The sequence below is a fragment of the Falco rusticolus genome, chromosome 2, assembly GCF_015220075.1.
Source record: "Falco rusticolus isolate bFalRus1 chromosome 2, bFalRus1.pri, whole genome shotgun sequence".
Taxonomy (NCBI): Eukaryota; Metazoa; Chordata; class Aves; order Falconiformes; family Falconidae; genus Falco; species Falco rusticolus.
The window spans coordinates 89,992,866-90,019,129 of record NC_051188.1 but is presented as its reverse complement, the minus strand read 5'-3'; the positions used below and the strand labels follow the sequence as shown (position 1 = coordinate 90,019,129).

General features: G+C 39.3%; 1 protein-coding gene across 3 annotated transcripts in view; it reads left to right on the top strand.

The window, feature by feature from the left end:
• The first annotated feature begins 1,515 nt into the window (after positions 1 to 1,515).
• The window catches only part of MBTPS2 (membrane bound transcription factor peptidase, site 2), a 37,377-nt gene continuing 12,628 nt past the window's right edge, over positions 1,516 to 26,264 (top strand). The window contains exons 1-10 of one of the 3 annotated variants that reach the window (XM_037377212.1): positions 1,521 to 1,771; positions 7,147 to 7,295; positions 9,003 to 9,141; positions 12,969 to 13,072; positions 15,438 to 15,565; positions 19,216 to 19,334; positions 20,270 to 20,450; positions 22,922 to 23,016; positions 24,981 to 25,176; positions 25,309 to 25,373. In XM_037377212.1, the coding sequence (XP_037233109.1) occupies positions 1,697 to 1,771; positions 7,147 to 7,295; positions 9,003 to 9,141; positions 12,969 to 13,072; positions 15,438 to 15,565; positions 19,216 to 19,334; positions 20,270 to 20,450; positions 22,922 to 23,016; positions 24,981 to 25,176; positions 25,309 to 25,340 (1,218 nt within the window). In that variant the 5' untranslated portion in view covers positions 1,521 to 1,696 and the 3' untranslated portion in view covers positions 25,341 to 25,373. Of the gene's footprint in view, positions 1,772 to 7,146; positions 7,296 to 9,002; positions 9,142 to 12,968; positions 13,073 to 15,437; positions 15,566 to 19,215; positions 19,335 to 20,269; positions 20,451 to 22,921; positions 23,017 to 24,980; positions 25,177 to 25,308; positions 25,374 to 26,264 lie in introns of all 3 variants that reach the window. The other 2 variants (XM_037377210.1, XM_037377209.1) reach the window with 2 other exon arrangements.

Sequence of the window (26,264 nt, the reverse complement as noted above, 5' to 3'; positions counted from 1 at the left end):
AGAGACAAAAGGCAAAGAAATTCACCAAACAGAACAAGTGAAAGCAGGTATGCATTACCAGGTGTCACTTTCCCCTCTGCCCCCACAAAAGACCAATGATGAGAGAGTAGCCAGGGCTGTCTCCACTTGCTTGCTGATCTAACCATCTCCTGGGGTACAGCCCCTTACTACCCCTCAGCAATGCCATGTCACCAGTGAAAAGAAAGGGAGCTGAAAAGAGCCAAGGAGTTCCAAGCTGAGATGTTCTTCCTAATGGTAGCATAAGAAAAGCTTGCAGCATCCATTTTGGGAAGGACAGGATATAGAAGCACATATGGAATAAAGAAAGAGCTGAAAAATCTGAAAATGTGACTGGAAAACCAGCATTAAAGACACTTAATTCTAGCAAAGGGAGGGCTTGGTGCATGCTTGAATTCAAAGGACAGGCACTGGTATATCTTTGTTAAACACAATATATATTCTATAGAGATTTCTGTGTAGAAAAGACAGGTTGTGGTTGGTTTTATAAACCCTTCCCCTAATGGCAGTCCCAGTTCTTCCACAGACCAATGCATCAGAGCTGAAGGACATATGTAATAAGCATTTTCAGGACAGAGACAGCCTTTGCTCACAAACCAAGGCCAAGGAAGGTTTACCTGGAGCACACAGGAAAAGGCAGACTGGAAGCCACTGCAAGCAGGAACTGCAAAGGGCTCCGTCACTGCTGCTGTCTTGGTTCCTGAAAAATCTTTAGAAACAATGAGAAAACTGAGGACACGATGGCACATCTTTTTCACAGAGGTAAGGGAAGGTGCACCTCAGTCTGCATAGTTTGCGTAGGCAAATAAATACTTTCCCTTAACTTTTGCCAAATGTTGTTCTTGTTTGCTTTTAGCGTTCAAGATTTGAGTGAAAGTTTTTAAACTAAGAAAGGCTCCAAGAAAGTAACCTTTAAGCATAGCGACCTCCCAGCATGTCCCACTTCTAATAACAGCAAAAAACAGGCCCAGGAGGAGTGGGGGAGATCAAAAGAGGCATACAATCAGAGAATTGGTATGATAGTGGACTGGGAAGGAAACACAATAGCCCAGACAGCATTTGCCTGAAAGTCATTCATACAACAAGCCTCATAAAATGGTTTTGTTGTGCCACGAAGTCAAGCGTTAGATTTCTGGAAGAAAGTCAGTAGTTAAAGGGAAGCTCCCTCACCATTGCTTCCACAATCCGCTTTAACGTCACCACCCCAAATGACTTTTATTCTCCCACGTTTTCCTCATCATTATCAGCGCAGCCCCTCCAGAGGGCTCTGCCACCCGCCACACCACGGGCACTGCCGGGGCCCAGCCGGGAGCGGCTGCTGAGCCCCGAGAACTCGGGGGGGGGGGGGGCGTGGCGCGCCTGCGACTGCCTCTGACATTCGACAAGCAACATAAAGACCACGCGTGTGCACCGCCGCGCCTCCCCACGGCCCGCTACGCCTCAGGATCCCAAGCAACCGCGGCGGGCGGGGCTGCGGCTCGCTGCGCACGCGCCCTGCGGCGCCGACCCCCGTCCCGCCGCACGCTGGGCCGTGGCGTCACTCCGGCACCTGCCCTCGCTCGACGCGGAGCCCGGAAGCGTCCGACCGGGCAGCACAGCTGATGGAGAAGAGTTCCGGGACAAGTTTAGTTCCGGGGGCTCCTCCGCACGAACCGCGGCCGCCGCCTCGGCTGCAACAATGATCCCGATCCCGGTGGTGGTGTGCGTGCTCGGGGGCTGGTGCGCCATCTACCTGGCGGATACGCTGCTCAAGGTGAGAGCTGCGGGCGCAGAACCGAACGGGAACCCTCGGCCCCGCGAACGGCGGGGCAGGAGCTCCGCTTCACCCCTCGCAGCCCGCCGGGCTCGGGAGGAGGGCACCGGCAGCCCTATTCCCCCCCCGGGCGGGGTCTGGAGTGGCCTCCGGGGAGAGACCTCCCCGCCTCGCCCACGCTCCGGCGCGCCGGGGTGCCCGCGGCCCGCTCTGTCCCTGCTCGCACGCAGGCGGAGGCGCCACTCCCCGGCCCGACCCGCAGGCCCGAGCCGGCGGCGCCCACCTCGCCGCGGTTCACATGGAACGGGCGGCGCGAAGCTCGGGCCGTTGAGGGGGCGCGTGGCCGCAGTCCCCCTGCCCCGGTTCGTCAGGCGCCGGGCTCCGCCGGGCCGGCCAGGCTGGGAGCGGCGGCCGCGGCCTCCCCCGGCCGCCCCGCAGAGCTCGGGCGGGCGCCACGCCGTTCCCCGCTCCGCGGAGCGTGCGGCTGAGAGGGGGCTGTGCCTGACCCCCGCCTCGCTGCCCTGCCCCCGGCCGCTGAGGCGATTCGAGGAGGGCGGGACGTCGCCTCGTGCGAACGGCGGGGCCGAGGGGCCTGCAGGCGGGCCCGGGGCGGTGTGCTGCCGCCCGCCGGCCGCGCAGGTGCCGGGGCTGTTAAAGGACCAAAGCTGCGAGACCTTGGGGAAGGCAGCTTTTAGTCTGCCGCTTAAACAGCTCTGTGGCGTCTTATGTGCTTTCTGGAGTTTAAAGTAATACCATCTTAAAAAAACCTCATCCGTTATAAGTTTGCAGTGTCGAGTACGTGTTTTATAATGACTTTCTAAAATCATTCTATGTGAAATCATAACTAATGCATTTTGTTTTTCATTTGAATGCCCTTAGTTTTACTGAAAAAAAGGAAGTTAAGACAGAGCTCAATACAGGTACTTTTTAAAGAAATAAACTTTAATCTTTGGAGAGTATTGTAAGACTCATCTTTTTCCTCCTAATGGAGAGGGGAGGGTTTGAAAAGAAAATACACCAAGACGACATCATTCATTATGGCTAAGGGTGCATTTGTGCGTTGCACAAGTTTCATTAAGCAGGAGGTTTTCTTAAAGCTCGAGAGGTATGATTTCTAGGAGATGATTGAAATTGCAAAGTATGTTTGCAAAATAGGGTGTATGCTAGTTAAATATCTGGAAAAATGAAATGAGAGGTTTGATCTGTAATTCTCTTTCTTTCTTATGTTAAAGTCCAGGAGCCGCATCAGTTTCTGCCAAGTGCAGATAGACCCTAGTACCCTGAAAGTAAAAAACTTTCATTTTGCCACTCCTGTAAAATATAGGAAGAAATGTAAGAAATCTCAGGTGATGAGAAAACTTGGAAAAACAAGTGGCTCCCCCTGCTGCTAATTCCTGGAGAGCAAATGTAGCTCAGTAAATTATGAGCTATTAATTGCCAAATTAAAAAAAAAAGTCTGTATATAATAACAATAAAATCACAGTAATTTATCTGGAGATTTTTCAAATTTTATTACAAGTCTGTATTAGGCATTTGGAAAGAACTGTGGCATTGTTTTGAAACACATTAGAAGATTGGCCAGATACCAAAAAACTGTGCTCCTGACTGGTGTGACACACCAAAAACCACCAGAAAGGTCAGCCAGCAGACTGGTTTTCTTTTGACAGTAACTTTGCGTCTGAAGAGTTTTACAGTGTCAGCAAGAGCTGAATTCAGGTAGTGGACCTTTTGTGTCACAATGCTGAGACCCATTTGTATCTCTGAGATTCTGAAGATCTCCTCTGGCATTAGACCTTGAAATCATTCTCCTTTTCTAAGTAAGGATAGCTACTGCTTTTCTTGTTACAACCTCTGGTAGAGCTTAGCAGCAAGAAGGGGGGGAAAAAACCACCCCCATTGTTTGGAGCCAACTTAGTGCCTGATTTATGTGAAAAAGGAAGGGGAATGTCTGACATGCTTTAGCAAGCAAGAGGCTCTAGGAGTTAAATTTTAACTTTGATCTTTTAACTAGAAGTTGACAAAGGTTATTATTAATCGTCGGGAAGTATGTGGGAGCTGTTGGGTTTTAGTGAATTTACTGGTAGATCTCGTGTGTATACATCTCACTGAAAAGTTTTACTATGAGCACCACAACCTAAATACAATTTGGATTAAATAACCAGATTTATGTAATTAGGAAACTCAGGGTTGCTAGTTTTATTGCTGCTACTGTGAATCTCCTACCACGTTTATAACCCGAGGCTGCTAGCAACCATAGCAAAAGTAGTCCCTGCTTAAACCTCAAATCATTTACGATTTAATTACACCAAAAGAGTGCAGAGTGCGAGTGAAAAATAATCCAGGTGTACCTTTCCATGTGCAGTCCTGTTGATACTTTTGGCAAGAGAAGGATATGTGGTGTAACTTGCAGTTGGTGTTTATTCTGTAAACTTGTTCAGTGTGCAATTTTTCTTGCTCCATTTGTTCCCTTACTGGTTTATGTTCGGATTTCAAACATTTTGTTAGGCAGTCTAACTACTAGAAGGTCTACAATATATAAGGCATAACTGTGCATTTTTGCACAAATAAATTCACGGATTGTAATATTGCTAGGGTTACATTACAAGCTACATTTGTGTTGGCAAACTAAAAATATGCCAAATCAAGCTGTGCTGTGGAATTTTTAGTCCTTCTCGTTGCTCTTCATTGAAACACTGGCTGAAAGTTTCCATTGAAGTTTGGATCCTATAAAAGGGAATCACTCAGGCAGACCCCTAAATTCATGCTCCCCAGCATCCTAAATCATCCCATTTCATTCTGCCTGAAGGATCGAATGAGCAAAGGGTAGAAGGTTGTCCCTCCTTCTGCAGTGAGAAATAAAGGGTACATTAGACACATTCAGTCAAGGTTAGCCTTCAGCTTTTAAGGTCAGGAAGCTGAAATGGTTCAGAGCTCTTGAACAGATTTTGTCAGCACAGAAGAATGTTAAGGACTCCTACATGCTGGCAGATATTTGCAGAGCTTCGGGAGTATTTAGCAGACTCATTAGTTCATTATTTTGAAGGCTTGCATAGATAAAAAAGTATTGCTGTTATAGTAAAATTAATGTTACAAAGAACACTTAGAACTCAACTCACAGAAGCAGAATCAAGGCCTGTTGAAGGAAGTCTGAAATGAAACTTAGGATTCCAGCATACCTCATACCAGGGCATGATGGTGCACGTGGGAATGTGGTGATCCTACTAGGCTCAGGACAGAGGGAGCAACAAAAGCTTGTATAGAGCTTTTTAATATGTTTTGCCAAGGTTTGCAGTCACTTAGTGATCATGAATACCATTTATACAACTTGGGAGGAGAATGCAAAAGGAAAACTAATTTTGGTACCTATTTCTCCCTCCTCCCCCCATTTGGCAAAGGTATGGTCAGTAATCCCATATTTCTCATGGAAAGCTTCGTATTTATTTATGCCTTGCTAGTACAGTAGGGCTGTGATGTGGTTGGAATTAATTTGAAGGGATGAATTTGTGGCATTTATAGGGAAAAAGTGTTTTTTGCATGTGATAAAAGGAACACATTTTTAAAATGCCAAATCAATATATCCAATTAGCTTTGTTATGGTAATATGTGGTTGGTTGGGGGAGGGGTTAGACTCTGTGTGAATGAATAGGAAGTGTTTACTTAAATCCCAAAAGACATTTTCTCATATCAGAGGTACTTAATGTCATACGTAGTTTTGTTCTTAAATGGTAGATTGTGAGGAAGTTCTTTTCTTTGTTACTTTGGCTTATGCATTATTAATTGTACAAGTGTAATCATCTTTGTGCGCTCTTCTGTTAAAGTTAACAAATGCTGGGTTAGTGAATGCTGATCTGCTTGTGGACACTAAACTTAGTGGTGCCATAGGGAGTGACTAGTGTTGATTACAGAATACGTTACGGTAAAAATTTCTGCCTTTGCCCTCAGCTGATTGAACAAAGATGTGGCTGAAATCAGTAGGGTGAAGAAGAAAGAAATGACACAGAAATACGTAGGCAAGAAGGATAAATGGTGCAATAGGTGATACATGAAAAATAACCCAAGTAAATGGGTCTCGCATCCTAGGAAAATTGTTACTTGAAATAAATGTTTAGTGTTCAAGTCTTAATTAACTCAACAAAATGAGAAAATCTATGAATATAGTTGTGCAAGATGAGATCCTCAGTCCCCACCACCACCAGGGCAGGACAGGAGGAATGCAAGGAACTTGGCAAGTTCTAAATTTGTTTAAAGAACCAGGGATGACAGCCAGAAACTTGTGAAGCTCCTCTTTGGGGGAGGAGAGGGGAGCCTGTTGTGAACTATACATTCCCTATGTCTTAAGTAGGCACTGCACTCCTAGGGAAACTTGGGAACAATGCTCTAGTTCAGACAGCTCTGAAGACTTGTCTGGATTATGTCAGAGACACTCCTGCCTTGGGAACTGCCTAGAGTCAGAAGGCTCAAAGCTCTCTGGTGTGCCTTTCCTGAGCTATGAGTTTCTCTTTCACCTCCAAGGAAAGCATTCCTTCACTTGGGTTTCTGATACTAGCTTCCGTGAAGCAGGCTGAATAAAGCCTATTGAGAATACAAGTGCCATATAATATAAAGTAGTGACTGCAAAGCTATGTCTATCAGACTATGATACCAGATAATATTGAAGATAAGTATTAATTGTATAGTTCATAGGTCACTTTTATCATAAAGAGAAATCATTGGAACTCCTAGGAATGCATTTTAGCACTATCTTGAAATGCTGGGAAGTTACAGTGAAATTGCTGTTGTAATACAGGTTGATAATTTTAAATTCCTTCTGGCTTTTTGTTAGCATGATCAAAAATTTCAGGATCTCTTTAGGCATATTCTTTGTGTTTGAAAATTGGACCTCATTTTTACCCTTACTAAAGGGTATCCACAGTACTGATCCATGTCTCACCAATATTAGAAACAGCATTTTCAGCTGAAGCCAAAGGAAACATTTTTCTTTATTGTAGGTTTAAAACTGTTTACTTGAATAAAATTGCACATTGAAAAAATACCATAAACAGTTCAGTCCTTAGGCTTCTAACCACACAGTTAAAAACTACTGGAAGTGATTTGACACTAGGCAAGATGATACAAGGTCTTGTTTGTCAAATAACACTGGCTACCCTATCTCTCTTGCGGTCCTAGAGCTGTTGTGATTTACATCAAGACAGTGGCGTAACTTTTTCATATTATTTATTCCACCTACCTGTATGTCACAATATAAATAAAGTGCAGGAATTTACCTGAAGTAATACACCCATTTTTATGTAAACAGATGACATTTACTGCTTGGTCACTTAACACAAAATTTTCCTGGAAGTTTTTGCTCAAATTAATTTTCCATTGTTTTGCAGTCGTCCGACTCTCTGAAGGCATCTTATGAAGACTGGCTGCTGACATATGGCTTGAGCGTCTCCCCTTTTCACATGCGATGGCAAACGGCTCTCTTCAACCGCCAGTTCTACAACTGGGGGAGATGGAAACCCAGATTTCTGTACTTATGGTATAAATTCAGGATTTTCTTTTCTTCTCTCAAATACAGAGGTGACAACCACAGCTCTGCCTTTCATCCTTTAAAGTGCAATGGATAAAAAGGGTTATTTCACTAGCCAATGATAAAACCAAATTAGTATGGTTGCCATAGGCTTATACTGGCACAGTACAACTTTCTCCTCTGCTGAAAAATACTTAGCTGTAATACAGGTTGCATATTGAGATGGTATAAAATTAGAAATCTATAAGCTACTTTTACCTATGGTTTGAACTATGTACATAGTTACAGCTATTATGTGTAATGCTGCATGCAGAAGTAGGTCTGAAATCAGCTCCTCATACCCTAGCAATGGACTGTACACTGAGCTCTCCCCTGATCATTGGAGTTTGCAAAGTAAACTTTTGTACTGACAACAAACCCTGTTGTCAATCACTGCCCAGACATTCAGCAGCTATAGCTGCTCAGAAGCACATTGCATGCCTTCTGTCTTTTATCTGTCTGTACCTTCACCTGCCAAGATTGCACAGACTGCTGGGAGGGGGTAAATAAGCAGGGTGGTTAGTATGGGTGCTCCTGGACTGGTTTGGAAAACTACTGTGCAGTTGCCTTCCTAGCATTACTTTATGTCTGCTCTGAAAGTATAAAATGAGTAAGGTTTGAATTTAATTTCCTGTATTGCTACCTTCAGTGAGATAGTAAAAAAGAAAGGTCTGCTTCGTATTGGTTTCTCCATTATGTAATGATTTTACTGTTTCAGTCTGAACTAGTTCTATATCAATCACACTTTTTTAATGCATATAATTTATTACAGTATAGTGTTTCCACCAGTCTCTTTAATTAACATTACAAATATGTGTTGCTTAAAATAAATTACTAATTCCCAGTGAGCTTCGTTAAGGATGGTAAGAGAACAGTTATGCTATTGTGAGAGGAAGGAGGACTGGTAGTGAATTGAAGCGTTTTAGCTAGAAAATAAACACATCCTTCAACTATTGCACAGTGTAAAAAAAAAAATCCTGAATAAAAATCACCACTAGGTGGACTGATATAAATCAAAATAATTTTCAACACTGATTTTAATAGAAAATGGTGGGAACAGTGTGTTTTAAGTAACTGATTTTAATCTCATCTTGCAGTTGTACCTTTTAGTTGTTGTTCTTTAAAAAAGGTTAAGTCTCATTTATTGTTCTTTAGCACTTCTTATTGTTTGTGAAGTAGATGCACAGTTTACTGAAAAAGCTTATGTAAATGAATATGTATGCTATCCCATCATTTGATCCAGGTCTCTAAATGTGTGACAGTATGTGGTGCAACATGGTAAATGAGACATTGTTACGTTTTTATATTCATTGCTAATGGCAAGTTACATGTATCAGGTAACTGAATAGAATTTAGACTACGTAAGAACAACATAAAAATATTTAAAAATTAATCAGGATGTGGCTTGAATGTAAACTAAACTTGGATGTTTTACTAAACAAGGAAGATATTATATGTTATTAATATATGTTATTAGTATATGTTATTATTATTATTATTTTCCTTTAGCTGATATTTTTGTACTAGATTGTTGATATATGAATGGTAGTAGCATCAGATAAGTTTTGCTCTTTGAGTTTGGTGTGCTAAGCTCGGCTAAAAGCAGTTACATATCCAGGGAATATACCCTGTCTTCTTGCAGCTATGCACTGCTAAACTATTTGCTTCTCTTCGTAGGTTCAACATAGGAATGGTGTTTGGTATAGTTGCCATGTTTGGCTCTGTTATTCTTCTCGGAAAGACATTGATGCAAACACTGACACAGATGCTCACCGAGGCACCAAAAGCCCAGAATGATCGTATGCTGCAAGTTGTGGTAAGTGTTCTCTCCTCAGGTTTTTATTTGAGAGTTGTAAACTGACCTTAACCATCTTCTTGATGGGGTATGTGATGCATAAATCCACCCATGCAAGAATAGCCTAACTGCTGTTATTCATCTACATAAAAATTTGCTGATTTGTTATCAGCCTTAGCAATGGGGATAGAGGCAGTGAAAGAGGGGAAGACAAATGAAGGCAAACATGTGGAAGAGTTTATATTAAAAATTCTCAGGAGGGAGCATTGGTTAGTAATTTTTAAAAGCCCTAATTTATCATAGTACTAAGAATACAAACAGAGCTAAGAATTTGCCTCCTCTGAGCTGTGCAATGTACAGGCACTGGTGGGTGTGAAGTTTGCAGAGCACATCCATAATCAACAAAAAGGGAGGAGTTCTGTTTAATTTATTACAATAGAAAAAATTAGTGGAAAAGGGAAAGGTGTAAAGACCTTTGTGTGATAGTGGAAACAAAGATTCATTAGCGAGGAGATGGCATATTTTTTGATTGTTCAAGGACTTATACCCTAATTTACAGTGTGAAATTGAAAGTCCTGTTTCTGGCAGTATGAGTCAAAGGCCTAATAACAATGTATTTAATCATTTTATCGATTTCTGATGTTGGATGGTATATCGTATGGTTTTAGAAAAGAATGTTTTTCACAGAATGGGAGAGATTGCAAATACTGTCTTTTGTTATCTCTACACAAGGCAGTAACGGAAGAACTGACATTACCTTACAACAGTTTTAACCTGGAAGGATTCCTAGCCAACCTTCTTTCCCCAAGAGTGCTGTCTGGCCAGAATGTATGGTCATTTCCCAGAAATGCAGAAAGTCCAGTGAGATTGATTTGCCTTCTGCTGCATGGCTTAGAGCAGGAGTGCCCAACCATTTCACTCTGTTTAAGTGCTCAGCTAGTCTAGTCAACAGAAGTTGGGAATTGCGTGCTGCCATGACAGACATTCCCATAAGTGCAAAACTGAGTGCATGCAGCTGGACTTAAAAAATTGCATGAGCACAGGAAGTGTGATCATTAGTGTGTGCCATAAACTTAGTGCCTTTGGGATAGTTTGGGTCTGTTTCACACACGCAGGGTGAATATAGCAAATGCAGGCAATGGGACTTGAGAGAGAATGTCTGGCTCTGCCACTGTAGTCACCCAGTCCACAGCCTGCTCCTGAACTATCTCCAGTAGCAGACAGGAGTACGCAGTCTGTGCATCTGGTAGAGCACAAGTTGAACGTGAGACAGAAAGTTTTTATTTTACAGTCCAACAGGGACCATCCTAAGCATGTATTTCTATTACATTCTGGAGTAAGAAAAACCACCCTTAACGTCTTCATTTTCTGAGATCATTACATGGATCTATCCACTTTTGTGACACCAGAGTAAAGTGGTCATTTGCAATATATTGCTCTTTGGAGAAAATAACATAGAGGCAACCAAAGTAAAGATGAGCCTTTGGAATTGATCTGGTGTGAGTTGGAACTATGAAAACAGAAATCTAGGATAACGTTAACAATTTCAATGTGGAATTGATTCCTCAGTGACTGCCTACTGGCGATATCACTGCATTCAAACCAAGGACAGATAGGCACTGAAAAAGATGTAATTTATAGGGATAATGTAGTATCATGTATGGGGATTAGGTTACTTCTGCTAAGTTGACTTGTGGTTCTCTTTCTTTCCTACATGGTTATTTCATTTCTGAATGGTCACAGTTGTATAATTCTGCTTTTAAAGAGTTTCAGTATTCTTTTTGAGGGGAATGTGCTAGCATAAGTTGACACAAAGTGACCCATGTGTGGTTGTAAAGAGGTGAAGAACAAGTCAGGAGGACCTCCTCCTCATTTAAATTAGTTCTTTGTATTTGACTGCCTAGAGGAGAGTGAGTTAGGATTTTTAAAAAAACCTTTTTTTTTTTTTAAACTCAACTTTAGCCTGTGGCATAAATCTGTTTAGCCTTTGTGAAGAGAGCGAGCTACAGTTCTGTTTATGTTTTATTGATTAAGGTTTTTGTACCTTTCCTCTTTTGTTCAGTTGTGTACTTTATTTAAAATACCTATCTGTAGGTAACTGGGCTGGTTTTCTTCAGCTGCCCCTTCTTGTGTTGGCTGCGCATTGACAAAAGTGTGAAAGAGACAGATCAGTTACTAGAAATGGATCTTATTTTACTAAAGGTGTTTCCAGAAGCCCATAAAATATAAGATGGCAATGCTTATTGACAAAATACTGCTATTGATTCAAAACTCTTCATGAGAGTTAGCTTCCCTTTTAGGTGAATCTTAAACTAGCTTCTATGACATGAAGTCTGGAATCATCCAGTGCTGCGTTCTAACCAGCTGCAGTCATGTTGGTATTAAGATGGCAGCTCTTGCTGTTGCTGTGTGTCCTCCCATGTGCCCAGAGCAGAGGGCCACTGGTAACAGCAGTTAACTAATGCATTAGTGCCACCAGCTGATGCTGTGATACAAGCAACTGATGCTTAATAAATGAAGAGCAGCTGTCTTCATGCAGTGAGGTACAATAGTCATGCCAGTTAAGATGAATGTCTTGGTCATGATCACACTCTGGACAGAATTTGTGAAATGCTTTGGTTTAACATTCATGAAAAGAGTCTTTTGAAGGATTTCTTTTAGCTAGATTGTTTCACCAACCTACTGTAGAGTTCTGCTGCACGGGTAGGTGAGTGCATATAATTGAGCAATGTGCAGGTTTTAATGAAGGTAGCATCAAACAGGGTCTGCTCATTTGGGTCTGTACCCTTTTGTGTCCCACAGAGGTAGTTTTTAGCGAGACCCATAGACAGGCCAATATTTTTTTCCCATAGCATCTCTTTTCTGATGCTGGATTGCAATTCAAGGTGTGTTCACATCAGCTCTTTGTGACTGTAGTGGAGTGTATCCTGCTTGCAGCGGGGAGAGCTGTGGAGCTGACAGGAGAACTGTCTCACAGCAGCTGAGCGGGGATGGGAACCGAGCGGGAGAAAAGTCCATCAGGAGGAAAGGGGATGGTTCCTCATTCTGTCGCTCGTGACTGCTTTGAAGCCCATCTGGAAGCCATTGGTGTCTCATGACTAGTACAGTGGAGGACTTGGGAACTGGTGGGAATCCACAGCAACGGGAGGAATGTGAGGGACCTGCATATTATGTCTTACATAAATTAAAATAGTATACTCATTTCAAGTGCTTTTCTTTAAAGGTTAAATTGCCATATATAGACTACCAAAACTTGAACAATATACAGAAGTTACCCTTTTTTTGACCTTGTAAATTTGAGGTAGTCTCATGATTCGGACAGGGAGAGAGAAGGGAGACTGAATGTTCCAGTTGTAGGCTCATTTTCTGAACTTTCAGGGCTCATAGTGTTTTAAGTGCCATATGGTTATTTAAATTTTATTTTTTTTAAGGATGGATATTCTCTAATAGCTACATGACTGGCTGCAGGAAATTGTAAACTAATGCTCACAGTTGCCAAGCCTGTTTCATTTGAGTGGAAGTCTGTGTACATTTTTATAAACTTCTCAAGCTTAATATAGAGTAGGACACATGGGCTGTGGGAAATAAGTAGGGCAGGGAGAAAGCTTTTGCACCTGGAGAACTTTTCCGCCTTCAACAAAAGAGTATATATTTAATATATTTTAAAATACATTGAATAAATTGGGAGGAGAGGTATAAACTGATAGTGCTGCGAGAGAGCGGCCCGTGTTCTGTTGTGGGTCTGAAGGAGGTGAGTGAAAGCAACAAGTTTAGGGGCAGAATGATTTGTCTTTGTACCTCTTGGTTTGCTTCTGTGTTTTGTTCTGTTGTCATGCCCACATCAACAGGTGCCTGGTGTAAATTTGCCTGTCAGCCAGCTGACCTATTTCTTCTCTGCAATCCTCATCAGTGGTGTGATACATGAAGTCGGCCATGGGGTGGCAGCTATTCGGTAATACAGATTGCTTTTCTCTTACTATGTGCCAACAAAGGCTAATATTCCAGAGCATTTACTTCCAGGTGAATGTTGTTAGCACCATTTTGGTTTATCTAGAGAGTCTGTTTATTCTGTATTTCCTAGCTTCCTTAGATTTTAAGTTTGGAAGAATGTACAGTGAAGGATAGAATTTTAATATGGTGTCTATTCTACAAATCATGAGAAAGGACTTCTGCTTTGCAAATATACCACACTGCATCAGGGTTAAAATAATATTTATTTTTTTTTCACATGGCCTAGTTTTTTACACAGCAATTACATTTCTGCAGCTATGGCACCTGAAGAGGACCCATGTGCTATTGCACAATGGTACTTTAAAATAGATTTTTGATTTATTTGTTTTAAACATAGCTTGTAAAGTAGCATATGAGCAGGCTAAAGCAGTAATTCAGTCAAATATGATTTGGCCCTAATTGACACTAGCATCAGAGGGTTAAGTGGTGGTTAACTGGGACTGATATTCAGGTGTTCTCTGCATTTCTCCCAGACATCGTTCTTATCTGTCCCATAAGCATGAAGCCCTAAGTTGCTTCTCTGATTTTCTCGAGTGTAGGTAGTCATGACTGCATCTTAACCCATTACTACATTTTTTTATCACGCCAGAGGTTCTCAGTTCAAGGGGTGGTTTGTAACCCTCACTGTTTCATACGCTCTGTTTTTCAGCTTTTTTCCCCTGATATTCACAGGGATTTTTCTGTGGAGGGTGAAGCTTTTGCCCATCCCACCACAGAAAGAAACAACAGAATTTCCTTTCTCTTAACAGCACCTTCACATGTTGCTGGCTAGCTGCAGAGGAGCTATAGAGCTCTTTTTAAGCAGAATGAATGATTCTTACACCTTCGTGGTATGATATCTCATTCAAGACCTGGAGCAAAGGCTCTGAATGTTCATGTTTGGGTTATGTTTTTGTTAAAAACCGGATTCCTAGCTATTTCAGTGGAAAAATTAGTTTGTCCAATGTATGTTGCTGTTGCTGCTGCTGTTTTCTGCTTGGCTTCCCCCCTGGCCCACCCCCAGACCAGGTTGCATCTGTAGAGCCGTTATGGTCAATCCTCAGGGTTTAGACTCTAATAAATAGCTGTGCTGTGTGAAAATTTTATTATTCTGGCAAATCACTTTGACTCCCTGAAATCTAATGCACTTTCTCCAACTTCAGTTCAGGATAGTATTGGCTGTGAAATACAAGAGCTTACAATACTTGAACCTTAACTTAGTCAAGGCTTGTGCCAAAAAAACCTTTTTCTTCTTACCTCTGTACCTCCTACCCAAGTCATGAAATTGTGTATAGGCATTAGAATGCCTATTAATAATTGGTAGCATGAGTAGGTCTTACGACTTAACTCCAGGGAATTAATGTATTACTTCATTCTGATTAATTTTGTATAATCCTGTGTCGTCTTTTATTTTATATGCACAATAAATAAATAAATGTGAATAAACAAAATGCTATGCCCAGTGTACTGTCTCAGTGAAGATACGGAATTAGCTATCTGTGCCTGGCTTGTCTTGGAACATGGTTGTCTTGGAATAATAATTGGAATGTAATTGTCTTGAAACATGATTGTCATGCCTCTATAAGTCCCTTATGAAATTTATAGCTTCATAAAACCTTTACGTAGTTATTTCAAAAGGTGCCATTTAAAAGCACTTGTAAAACCTCTGAAAAATATATATATTATCTGTATGACAGTGTCAGCTAGTAATATATTTAAATAGTGTTTGTCCTTTTAACCTCTTGACTTGTTTTCATTTTTTCAGATGATATTTCCCCCGTTTTTTTTAGTTTACAATTTATTCTAAGTTTAATTTAGGAGAAACAAGAAATGATAAATTCCAGAAATCTCTGTTTCTGTAAAAGGAAAGTGATTGCTTATTCCAGATAATTTTTAGTAGATTAGTTTGAAACTGCATCCCACAGGCTACTTTTTTTGTTCTTTTTTACTTAAAGCTGAAGATCCCTCAAAAGTTAAAATACACATTGACTTGAAAGTAGTTTGGGTGGGGTTTTTTTTCTTATTTCATGTGATACTGTTAGCAGGATACAGAAAAGAAATTGAACTTAGCTTTTTTTTTTTTTTTTTTTTTTTTTTCTTTTTCTTCCCAGGCTCACAAATGTGTGCTGCTTAGATGTGGCAACTAGGGCAGGAAATATCCTTTATTTTAATTATCTTTCAATTATTCATATTATGAAAAAAAAAGTTAGTTTTAGAATTGTAAATTCTGTTATTCTTGTTGTAACAAATACGTGTGCTATGTAGAATCTTGCCATTTTTCATTTGTTGGTTTACAGTAATGCCACTTCATTTTTCTTCTTTTTAAGAGAACAAGTGCGATTTAATGGATTTGGGATTTTTATCTTCATTGTCTATCCTGGAGCATTTGTTGATCTCTTCACAACCCACTTACAACTGATATCTCCAGTCCAGCAATTAAGGATATTTTGTGCAGGTAATAGTTTGTAATTTTTTATTAAACCTTTGCTTAGCAAAGTTATTTATTCCACAGGCATCATTTGTGAATCCTTGGTGGAGGATTGAAGGTTTAAAATGAAGAAGTACAAAAGCCTTTTTTTAGCTAAAGGTGATCCTGCTCCTCTGAACCTACACTGTGATTTCAGAAAATCATTTGATCACTGCTGTCGTCATTGTGCTGTTTTCTGGAGGAGAGACATCAGTTTCAAGGATCTTAAATAAGTACCAATTTCCTGTCGTGAAAAATGGTATTATATCCTAGACCTGATTCAGAAAAGTTGTGCATAAGAAATTCCAGGTATGTGGTTGGGGAAAAAATGTGATTTCTGACCTTGCTCCCTCATTAGAAAAAGCTCTTACACTGTCTCAGGTACAGAAGTTCCTTTGCTATTCCCACCCCCACCCCGTATTGTATGGCCTAAGTAGCAAAACCTTGGAGCACCCAAGCTGGAAAATACTCGGCCATGAGACTGGCGGTATGAGAACATGACTTGCTGTCACAGGTTAACACCGTTTTCTGCAATAGGAGCGATCTGTTATGTGATTTTTCAATAGTATTGTGATTTTCAGTGATGTGTGAGTTACGTTATTATACAGCTCACTGTGTTTTGATGTTGCCATCAGGAGGAAATAAAGACTAAAACATAAGCATCCAAAAAGTCACAGGTTAGAGCTCCAAATAACCTCTGAATGTTTTTGGTTTGATGTTTTTTGAAGCTCCGTCTAATGGGAAGTAGAGCCCTGTTGCTGTGGAAGGTTAGACTGAGACTGTGTTATGCTACTGGAGCCACTTGTATGGTTTTCTAGAGACAAAGGTGGTTCCCAAACTACTGAAGTAGAGATAGAAAGGTTTAGCGCATCTTAGTTTGTTTCTAGATACTGTTGATTCTCTATTGCAGGGGACAGTAGGATAGCAGCCAGCCTGTTGAAATGTTTAGATAGTAACATTGTTTCTTGAATATTGTAACTAAAATAATATATAGAGGGTTTTAGGCTGGGCATACAGCAGTCTTTAGCAAAGTGTATTTTCAAGCTTTCATAAATCAAGTGTATGACGATAAATGTTAGGCTAACTTTTATGAAGCACTGTTTCCCAAATTTCCATTTCCAGCTACTGTGAACAGAACTGAGAGAGAAGACATACCAATTTTCAAAATAGTTTGCTTACATACATTCCTGAGAAATCATTTAGAAAAATAAAATTATGAGCTGTAATAGAAAATAATTGCTTGTGTGTTTTTGACAACAAGCAAACACCTGTTTTCTTGGGAAACCTGAAATAGGGGAATACAAGGTAGGAACAAGCGTGTTGCAAGACTGGCTAGTATCAATGGCTTGTTATCAGTTAGGTATAACAAATTTCTGCATGTTTTTAACAGCTAATAATAGGTATGTTTCAGAACTAGAATGTTTGGTAATGATAAAATGTAATATTCAGTAAACTTGACTCAGTTTTTATTAATTGTTGGAGCAGTTGCATGAACCTATTCTTTGTGTTCTGAAGATCTGAGTTTACAGAGACCTGCTTTCAGATTATTGTATGGCAGCTAAGAAAAAATGCTAGAGTAGGGAACGACACCAAATTTTCCTCTTGTAGTCCAGCCATGCTCTGGAGATTAAAGAGTATATTTGTTGTACAGCAGATGGCATCATGAGTTCAAGAATAGTTCATAAGTGTTCTTGTAAGACTTGTGATATATTTGGCATTAATTCCATGCTTACTAAATGAAAAGTGCTTCTGTGCACCACTTTCTTATTATTAGTTCAAATATTTGTATTATTTTTGTACATTCTTTATAATATGTTTTGTGTTGTCCTTAACAGGAAAATACTCTGAAGATTTTTTACATTTTTAATTAAAAATTAATTAGCTAAGGTGTTTTAAGTCTTGTGTAAAGTGTCCCTTTTTAAATATAAGGAATTAGATATCCAAGGATGAGGCTGCTTTAGCAAAATTATTCTGATAGTATACTCAGCAGTGTGCCTCTACAGGTATTGTCATTTTCAGCCTGTATATTTTTCTATAGATCACCTGGGATGAATTTGAAGCCTTTCTGTTTTAGACTTTTCTGCTGTATTCCATACAGTAAACTCTGTAGGTTATGGTATTAAGGCCCATGTTTTCCTAGCTGTTTGAAAGTACTCCTTGTTACCCTCTAGCTGTTTCTGTCACCTCTTTTTTATTACTTTAAGGGGGATTTTTTTCCAGTTTACTGCCTTCAGGATCCACGTTGTTAAAAAGGACTTTTGTTTCTGTCTTAAAGTTTTATCCTTTGTTAAGATAAAAAAAATTCATAATTTGTTTCGTTGCACTTTGTGTGTGTACACACATACGTGTGTGTGTGTGAGATAAAGAATGGAATGCTGAAACATGTCATCTATCTGATTGCATTTCAATGAGATAAGGTTAAAAACTATAGAAAGAGAAGGAGAAGGCACTCTTAAGAAGCATCTACTAGTGGAAATGGCAACAAACCCTTAGTTAAAGTGCTGCAGAAATGTCTCTCATTTCTGCAGCCTTAGAAACATAAAAGGAGACTGGGTGACGTGTAGAGATAGCCAGGGGAAGTAAGAGTCTGCCGTATGTTATTCCTGTGTTATATACAGTGCAAGAAAGATAGGTTTAACATGTTTTTAAATATATTTACTTAATTTCCTGTCCTACACTGCAAATACAGAGTTTAATCAAAGCCCTCTTAACAAGATGAAGCACTGTAAGAAGGAAATAAGGAGTCTTCAACATTGAAAAGTTTTCCTGCATTGGTCGTACAAAAAAGTTTGTCCAAGAACACAAACTAAATGAGAAAATTCTTATAGTACTGGATGTTGAAGGAAGCCAAGTGTGTCTTATGATAGTGGTTTGTTTCTTCCTATGGAGAACAGCATACCATAACGATTGCAGTTGCAAATGTTGCCCAAAATAATGTGTCAGGAAATGCTGACTTGCATAACTTTGTTTCTTGATGTGGTTTTAGGTCCAGATTTTCTTGTAAAAGAAGCCTTTTTCAAGTAATTTTCTGAACTTCTTTGGCACATATGCATATAATTATTTTCGTTCATACAGTGGAGATAATGAAAAATACTGAATTGCAACTGAATTTCATACATCTTTCTGAGGAGGACAAACAGTATTTATTCATATATAAGCCCATTTATTAAGGTTCTTAAATTCAACATTTTATTGTGGTAGAAGGTGACAATACATTTCATTCGACTGTTTTTTAATATTTATAGCTGATGACAACTCTGTAGATTGTTTCTTCTGGGTACTCTGCCCACTATGTACTTAGAAAAGTAGCGGTATGTGACGAAGTATCAATATGGTAGAATAACACCTTAAAAATCAACTTGGTGCTTCCCTGTCTTTCCTGATGGTATAATTCTCAGGGGCTCAGAGGCTTCTGTAGAATTCCTATACAAAGTGACATCATAGAAACTGAAATTTATAAAGTAATATGCATATTTTCCTTTCATGGCTGTGTTCACAAATTAACTTTTCATCCCTTCTTACAGTAATCATTTCAGAAAAGTTAATTAGAAGGTAACTGTAAGAATCTTGCATTTCAAAACCACCTTTTTGTTATTAATGTTTATTTAGAAACATGACTTTTCCCCCCTTCTTTTTAGGAGTGTGGCATAATTTTGTTCTTGGTGTTGCAAGTTTCATGGTTTTATTTCTGCTGCCAGCCATCCTTTTCCCTTTCTATTACACGGGTGTTGGAGCACTTGTAACGTATATTGCAGAGGTAAGTAAAGATCTTTAGTGTTTTCATATTATATGTTTTGTGACCTGAAATGTACTTGCGTGTCTTGTTATCACAATGAAATTTGGTCAGTGCAGCACTGCAGAATCTGATACATTGCACTGTCTCGTTAATGTTTCATTCTGAGTCTCATGTTTTTCAGTATTAGTAAATGAAGGAACATGGTGTGAATAATTATAGCCTATTCAGTAAATGTTTAGACATTTGAGATGAGTTTGCAGATTTATTTCTGGTTGTTTTGGTTTTTTTTCTAACTTCTTTTCAAATATTGGCACCAAGTAAATCTACTGGAAACTGCATTATCACTCTAGTTATTGCTATCTGGTTTTAATGTTACGGGTTATTTTGAGCTGATTTCCTTGCTTGTTTGGTCAGCTGGAAGCAAAGTAGAGATGGACTGCTGAGATTCTAGAAAGGACTTGATTTTTTTCTGACTTAATCAAATACAGAACAGTTGAACAGCAGAGTTGAAAGGATTGTCTTGGATCTAAAAGTGAACTGATAGAACTCAGCAGAGAGTGACATTTCTTGTGCTTTATATCTTTGAAAGCATAGGTACACCCTGCTTTGTTGAAAGATTCAGGGTATTAATTTAAGCTGCTTGAACTTAAAGTAGTAGGAAAGAACATAATATATTAACTTGTATGAAAATAATTACTCAGATTTGAAGAGGTCTGTGGAACACTTGGAGACTTGCCCTTTTCTTTTTCTTTGCACTAAGTTATTATTTGTAGAGGGTGTTGTTTCTGTAATGCTCTATCATACATTGAATTAATCACTTCTAGTGGAGCCTGAGGTTCTGTTTCTCTGGAAATAGCGTCTTAACCTAAAGGTTTTATGGCCATTAGGCAGAACTGTAAACAAATCTTTATAGTTTTAACTGTATTAACATGACTGACTTCACTGTTTCTTCTCAGGATTCTCCTGCCAATGGGCCAAGAGGTCTTTTTGTGGGAGACCTTGTCACTAACCTACAAGACTGCCCAGTCTATAGCGTAGAAAACTGGAATTCCTGTCTGGGAGACATTTCAGCAAAGTCACAGGTCGGCTACTGTGTAAGTGCAGCCACCCTACAGCAATTAAGCTTTCCAGCTAGAGGTATGACTTGAGGTGCTCTCTTCATTATTTTATATTGTAATTTTATCATGTCTTAAAGACTATTTGGGATTTAGGATTTGTTGCTGGGGACAGATTTCTCATAAGTCGAGTCTGCTATCCTGTCTTAAGCATTTACCTATATGCCATTCCGTTTTGTGAAATCTGAAAGTGATGAAGAGGTGGATAGAAGAATGTCTCTGGTCTTCCAGTCATTCTATACAAATATCCTTTATGATCGGAGTAATGAAATTTGCCTCTTCAGGATATTGCATAATTTGGTTATTAGCAGCGATACAGTTATCTCCTCTATTTTTAGTTCAGTTATGTGGATCAACTCAGTGATCTTTTGCAGATATAAATTCCACACATTACCACACATACAGCTTTGATCAGCATGACATTACAAATTGTGTGGTTTATGCAATGATGTGCTTTATTATGGCCACTTCTGATGTATCTCACTATACAGGTTTTAGGTTTCATTTGCTTCTTCAATCTCAGTGTCATTGCCCATAAACTCAGTTTTGTCTGGATTGCACATATTGCTTCCGGAAGTCAGTCTTATTTCCTTCTGTTTTCATTTATAAATTAGAGTGCTTGTTGCTGTAAGGGCTTACTCCTGAGAAACAAAAAAATATGAACTAAACTAGAACAATAAACAAAAATTAAGTAGAACAATAAAGAACAGTCAAGTTAAATTGGCTGATTTTCTTGTGACATGCCCTAAAGCTCTCTAGAGTTTGTTTCACGCAAGCATCTATGGAGACTAAATTCCAAAGGTAAGGAGCTGCTACTGAGAAAAACCTCTGTGATGCTTTTCAGAGCTTTAAAATTGTCACTGTGTTTTTCCACCATACTGGAAGTAAAGAGGGGGGTCAGGCAACTTGACAACCCATGGTTTTTTTATACATTTTAGTTCTCTTGTGAGACTGAAAAGGTAGTTTTAAATTATTTGTTTTAGTATATAAGGAAAGTAATCTTACAGGTGGAACTAAGATAAATATTTAAACTGTAAACTAGTGAAATATGGGTAAGATTCTACTTTTAGAAACCTAACAGTTTGGATTATCCCTCTGAAGAGGAGGGCAACTTTGGCACATGCTTTTGGCTGGGCGGAGATGGCAAGTAAGAACCAATTCTTAGATGCTGTAGGTATATATGCTCAGATTCTGCTGTTCTATGAAATGCAATTTCAGAGTCATGGATAATAAAACTGCATATTCTGTAACGGAACCAGTCCTATTTAGACTGAAATACCAGAAACTTAATACTGGAGACTCAATATTGCTTCCAAGCTTGGTTGTTGTATAGTGTTAGCAGCCCATTGTCTCACTGCTGCATTCTAATCAGACCAGTCTGTCTGCATTTTCAGAGTCATAAGCCTCCAGCAGTGAGAAATATTCGTCTGAAATTAAATGAACTCCGTTCGGTCTCTAGCAGCCATCATTTGTCAAAATCCTGACGGTTCACAACTTGACATAAATACAGAATGTCAATAAAAATGTATCTAGCAAAGGGACCCTATCTACTTGACCATAAACCAAATGGAGAGTAAGCTATTTGAGTATGAAGCTAGACAGAAAACAATGCCCCAAGGACCTTGAAATTAAAAAAAAAAAAAAAGTGTTTTCAATGTAATGTTTATGAGGAAACTAATTTCATGGTCATTCACTACTCAAAAATAGATGTGGTTGCTTAGCCTCAGGGTACTTGAAAGAAGAATTGTATGGTACAGTGCTTGCACCTGTAAGCCCCAGGCATAAAGCTTTGTGTTAGTGAACTGCAGGTTATGCAGTGATAAATCAGCAACCAGAATTGCAGGCTTGATCTACCTAAAGATACTGCAGCGTTGCTGTGACACAGATCCTTACAGTAACCATTCTTTTGTGGGTTGTTTTATAAACTGCTTTTGTAGAATAAGTTAATTCAGTTAATTTAAAGAACGCCTTTAGAAAGATTCTGTATCAGACTAGTTATGTCATGGTTTAAAACATCGTTTATTCACTCTTGCAGCCTTCAAGGCTTGGAAAGCTTCCAAAACCTGAATCTTGTAAAGGCTTTCATGTTTTAAAGAGTATGTTTTGAGTTTTGGTCATTTTCATAGCCAGCCAGTGAAATCAGTACAGTAGCAGCTAACAAATTTATATGCCAAACCCTGATGCAAGTTGGAGACAATGGATCAAAGTATTTTGTTAACTCGTAATGTTCAGAATATTGCAGTGGTAGATCCCCAGTATCTCAAGGAGATTTATTAAGATGAAAAAAATCAGTACGTGACATGATTGAAATCAGGTGACATTAACACACAGAAGTGGTGAAGCTTATTTTTAGTTGTGACTGAACCACAGCTAGGCTGTGTGAATTACTTTAATTCTTGAAGGCTACAGGATGTTTTACTTTGTTAGGAGACTAACTTCTTTTCAGGAAGTTACTATACTATTAATTGTTTGCTCTATGCCTATGTTCTTTAGTCTATAGGAGACTCGATGGCACAGTTGAATGTTGCAGTAACAACAGCCTCACAGACATTTGCTTTTCATATAGTAATAACTTGGACAGCCACCTGGTAAGTTACTTAAACTGCCAATTCTGTTTGGTAAATCTGAAATTATTTAAATTATATTAGTAATATTTACCAACATTTATGCAGTATACTCAAGTGTTTAAGAATACTTACAGTTTGTAATAGAGGTGGATGTGTATGTTATTCTCCCCGTTTACAGCTGAAACCCCCCAAAATATTGGTTATGGGTTTTCCCATGATCGATCAGGAAGTCTCGAGAAGAATCAGAAAAGATCATATACCCCCCTCATTCCTTTAGACAGAAAGACACCTTTCCCGTTTTCACCGCTGGATGTAGAATATTGGTGAGAAAAGACAAATTGTGAGAACAAGGTGAAATTGCTGATTTGATGCTTCAGTCTTTAAAGGTACTGAGACTATAGGCAAAGCAAAGCACTGGACTGTTCCGTTATTTTGTCTGAAGCCACCAGTGCTGCTCTCAAGGTTAAACTGAAAACATGCAAGAAAGTCCTAGAGATAGCCCAGTTTCTCAAAATCAGGGCATCTATTTGATTCCTTCTTCACCATGTTGATTTGTTGTCACATGTGGAAGCATACAAAGTTTCTCAGTAGGGTTTTGATTTATCAAAGCACAGAAATGTTTGTTACAGTATGTGATCCGTATTGGCAGTGGTGGAATTTTTCTAACAGTTCTCTTTACAAAAGAAAGAGCACAGGTATCACCTGTAAACTTTTCTACACATATGAGTTGTTATTGTTCTGACCTCTAGTGATAAATACCTGAAGAAATGAAAATAAGCCTATTCCTACATCTGCTATGTTTACAGTTTGCAATAATAAACATCCCACTCCAGAGTGTTTTTGTGGTATTTAACCACTAAGAGTTAAGCAGAGACCAGCAGTTCATTTGAAATATGACAGTGACTGGTAACGTTCTGGAGTTCAGCAAGATTTGGTAAATCGCTACCCCACTGAGCTTTGACATTCTTCTACTGCTTAAGAACAGAGAAGAAAAAAAAGCATTCAGAAACCTGTGACCTTCAAGGCTCCTTAGACTGGCTGTGAGTTTTTGAACAATTATTTTAAATAGTCTTTGCAGTGGTATGCAGCAGTATTTGAAAGTGTGCCCTCTCCCCCTTGTTAGAATAGAAAGAGCTTGTATTGAGGTTAATGGAGAGTGTCTGACACGCATGCATTTATGGGGAGTGTAACTATCAGGCTAAGAAGCAAGAATATCCCTTTTTTTTCTTTTTTTTTTTCTTTCTTTTTTTTTTTCTTGCTCCTAAGGCAAACAGTACATGAACTTTCCTTGCTTGTGTTTTAAGAACAAAAGGGAAATGATCGCTGAGCTTTTACAAGAGACATGAGGGGGGAAAACAATTTCCTGTTCCTTTCTGCTGTACTCTGTTTGGCCTGTGGGGAGCAAGGAAGATCTGGTCTCTAAGACTGCAGAGTGAGAGTGTTATGGGTAGGACTTGGGACCCAACACTGCATTGTCTTGTGATCATCTGAACCGAGAATGGTTTCTTAGTTAGCACACAGATGGTAAGTTTATTGGTTTGCTGAACTAAAGGTTTTGTTCAGCTGAATGATGTTTTAGATCAATGAAGACTAAAACCTCTTAAGTAAGTCACTAGTTTGTTGATGCAGGCTCTGTTCATTAGAAATCACTGGCTTATGTTTAGGTGTCTTTCTTTTTTGTTGTGCACGTGTGTACCTTTTGAAAAGTTAACTTTTATTTTGGTACATTTGCACACCCTCTCTTCCACATTCCACCAAAAAGGAATGACAGGTTGAATATGTGTCAGGCAGAGGTTCTACAGGATTTGACAAAAAAAAAACAAACAAAAACAAACTACCAAAAAAGCAGATTTCGGCTCTTCATGGACAGGTAGTATATCAGTGAGACACTTCCTTTGCTTTAAAAAGGAATGTATAGTACCTTTTATTCTGGTCAGTTGGAAAATACGTTTAAATTTGATAAAAATTTTAAATGCCCTTTGCAGTATGCCTGTCTGCCAGCACGAAAAGTTATTGAAGCCAGCAGAGTCTGTCAAACCAACATGGACTGCCAGAAGGACCTTGTTCCAAGCTTTTGTGTGACTCCTTCTTTAGAGAACCAAACAAGGCTAATCAGGGTAAAACATCCACCCCATATTGATATGCTGTATGTAGGACACCCAATGCATCTTCAGTACACAGGTTGGTATTAATTATTAAAAGAGCTTAACAAAAGAGATTTCTAATATGATTTACTTTGCCTGGCTGCTTGAACAAGGTCTTGGAGCGCTTGTCAGTTAACTTGTTTAATGCAGAATCCATTTGTTGTTACAGCCAGTGGAGAGACATGGACTACTCAGGCCTAAAATGAAATGTGCACAGTGCAATGAGTTACGAAGGTAATAGAAACCATATGTGACGTGAGATGGTTGTTTTTTCAGAAGAGTATGAAAGGGCTTTTTCTATAACGGATCTCACTCAGGTTAGTCATGGGAACCAGGCACCTGCATTTTCCTAACACATAAACTTCTCAAAAAGCTATTGTAAAATCTCTAGGGCGTCTTGGTCTGACATCTTGCCTGGAATATTAGCATGACTGCTGAAATCACACCTAATACCCAAGTATCTGTGACAGATTCCCATGACTACCGAGACATAAGAACACTCACAACACAGTTTTTTTCTGATTATTTATTTCTTTATTTGAGTGCCCTAAATCAAATAACATATAACCATTTAGTTCCTTACTTTGAAATGGAATATGGTTGTCCTTTAGGCAAGCTTATGTTCTTCAGCCATATATACAAGTAAAAAGTAATTCTGCTTTTCAAGCAAGTAAAGTATGGAAAGAAGGAACAAACTCATCAACATCCCTGCTTAGTAGCTTGAGTGGCATGGTGAAAATTAGCTTCAGATGGGCTTAAAAAAGTGTGAAGTGTTAAACTACCATTCCTTCCTGTGAGGAACCTGTCTGTTCCTCAAAGATGGCTATACCTCAGAGAAGGAGATTTGCTTCAGACATCTTGAAGTACCTCCCGAGCAAGGCATTGTACTTTTCTGAACCAGCACTGGAATTAGGTACAAAAGAGCTTGAGAAACAGTGATGAAAACTGGTAGTGTAAATCCATTAGCATTCTTGCATAACCATATCTTTAATTAATCTGCAAGTCTTTATCTTTCTGTGCTGGTCATATTTTGATACGAATTACTTATTTCTACTTGTTTACACTATATCCTCATTTAAGAACAAAATGTGATCTCTTCACTTGTGACTTTTGCCCTCTTGCCTC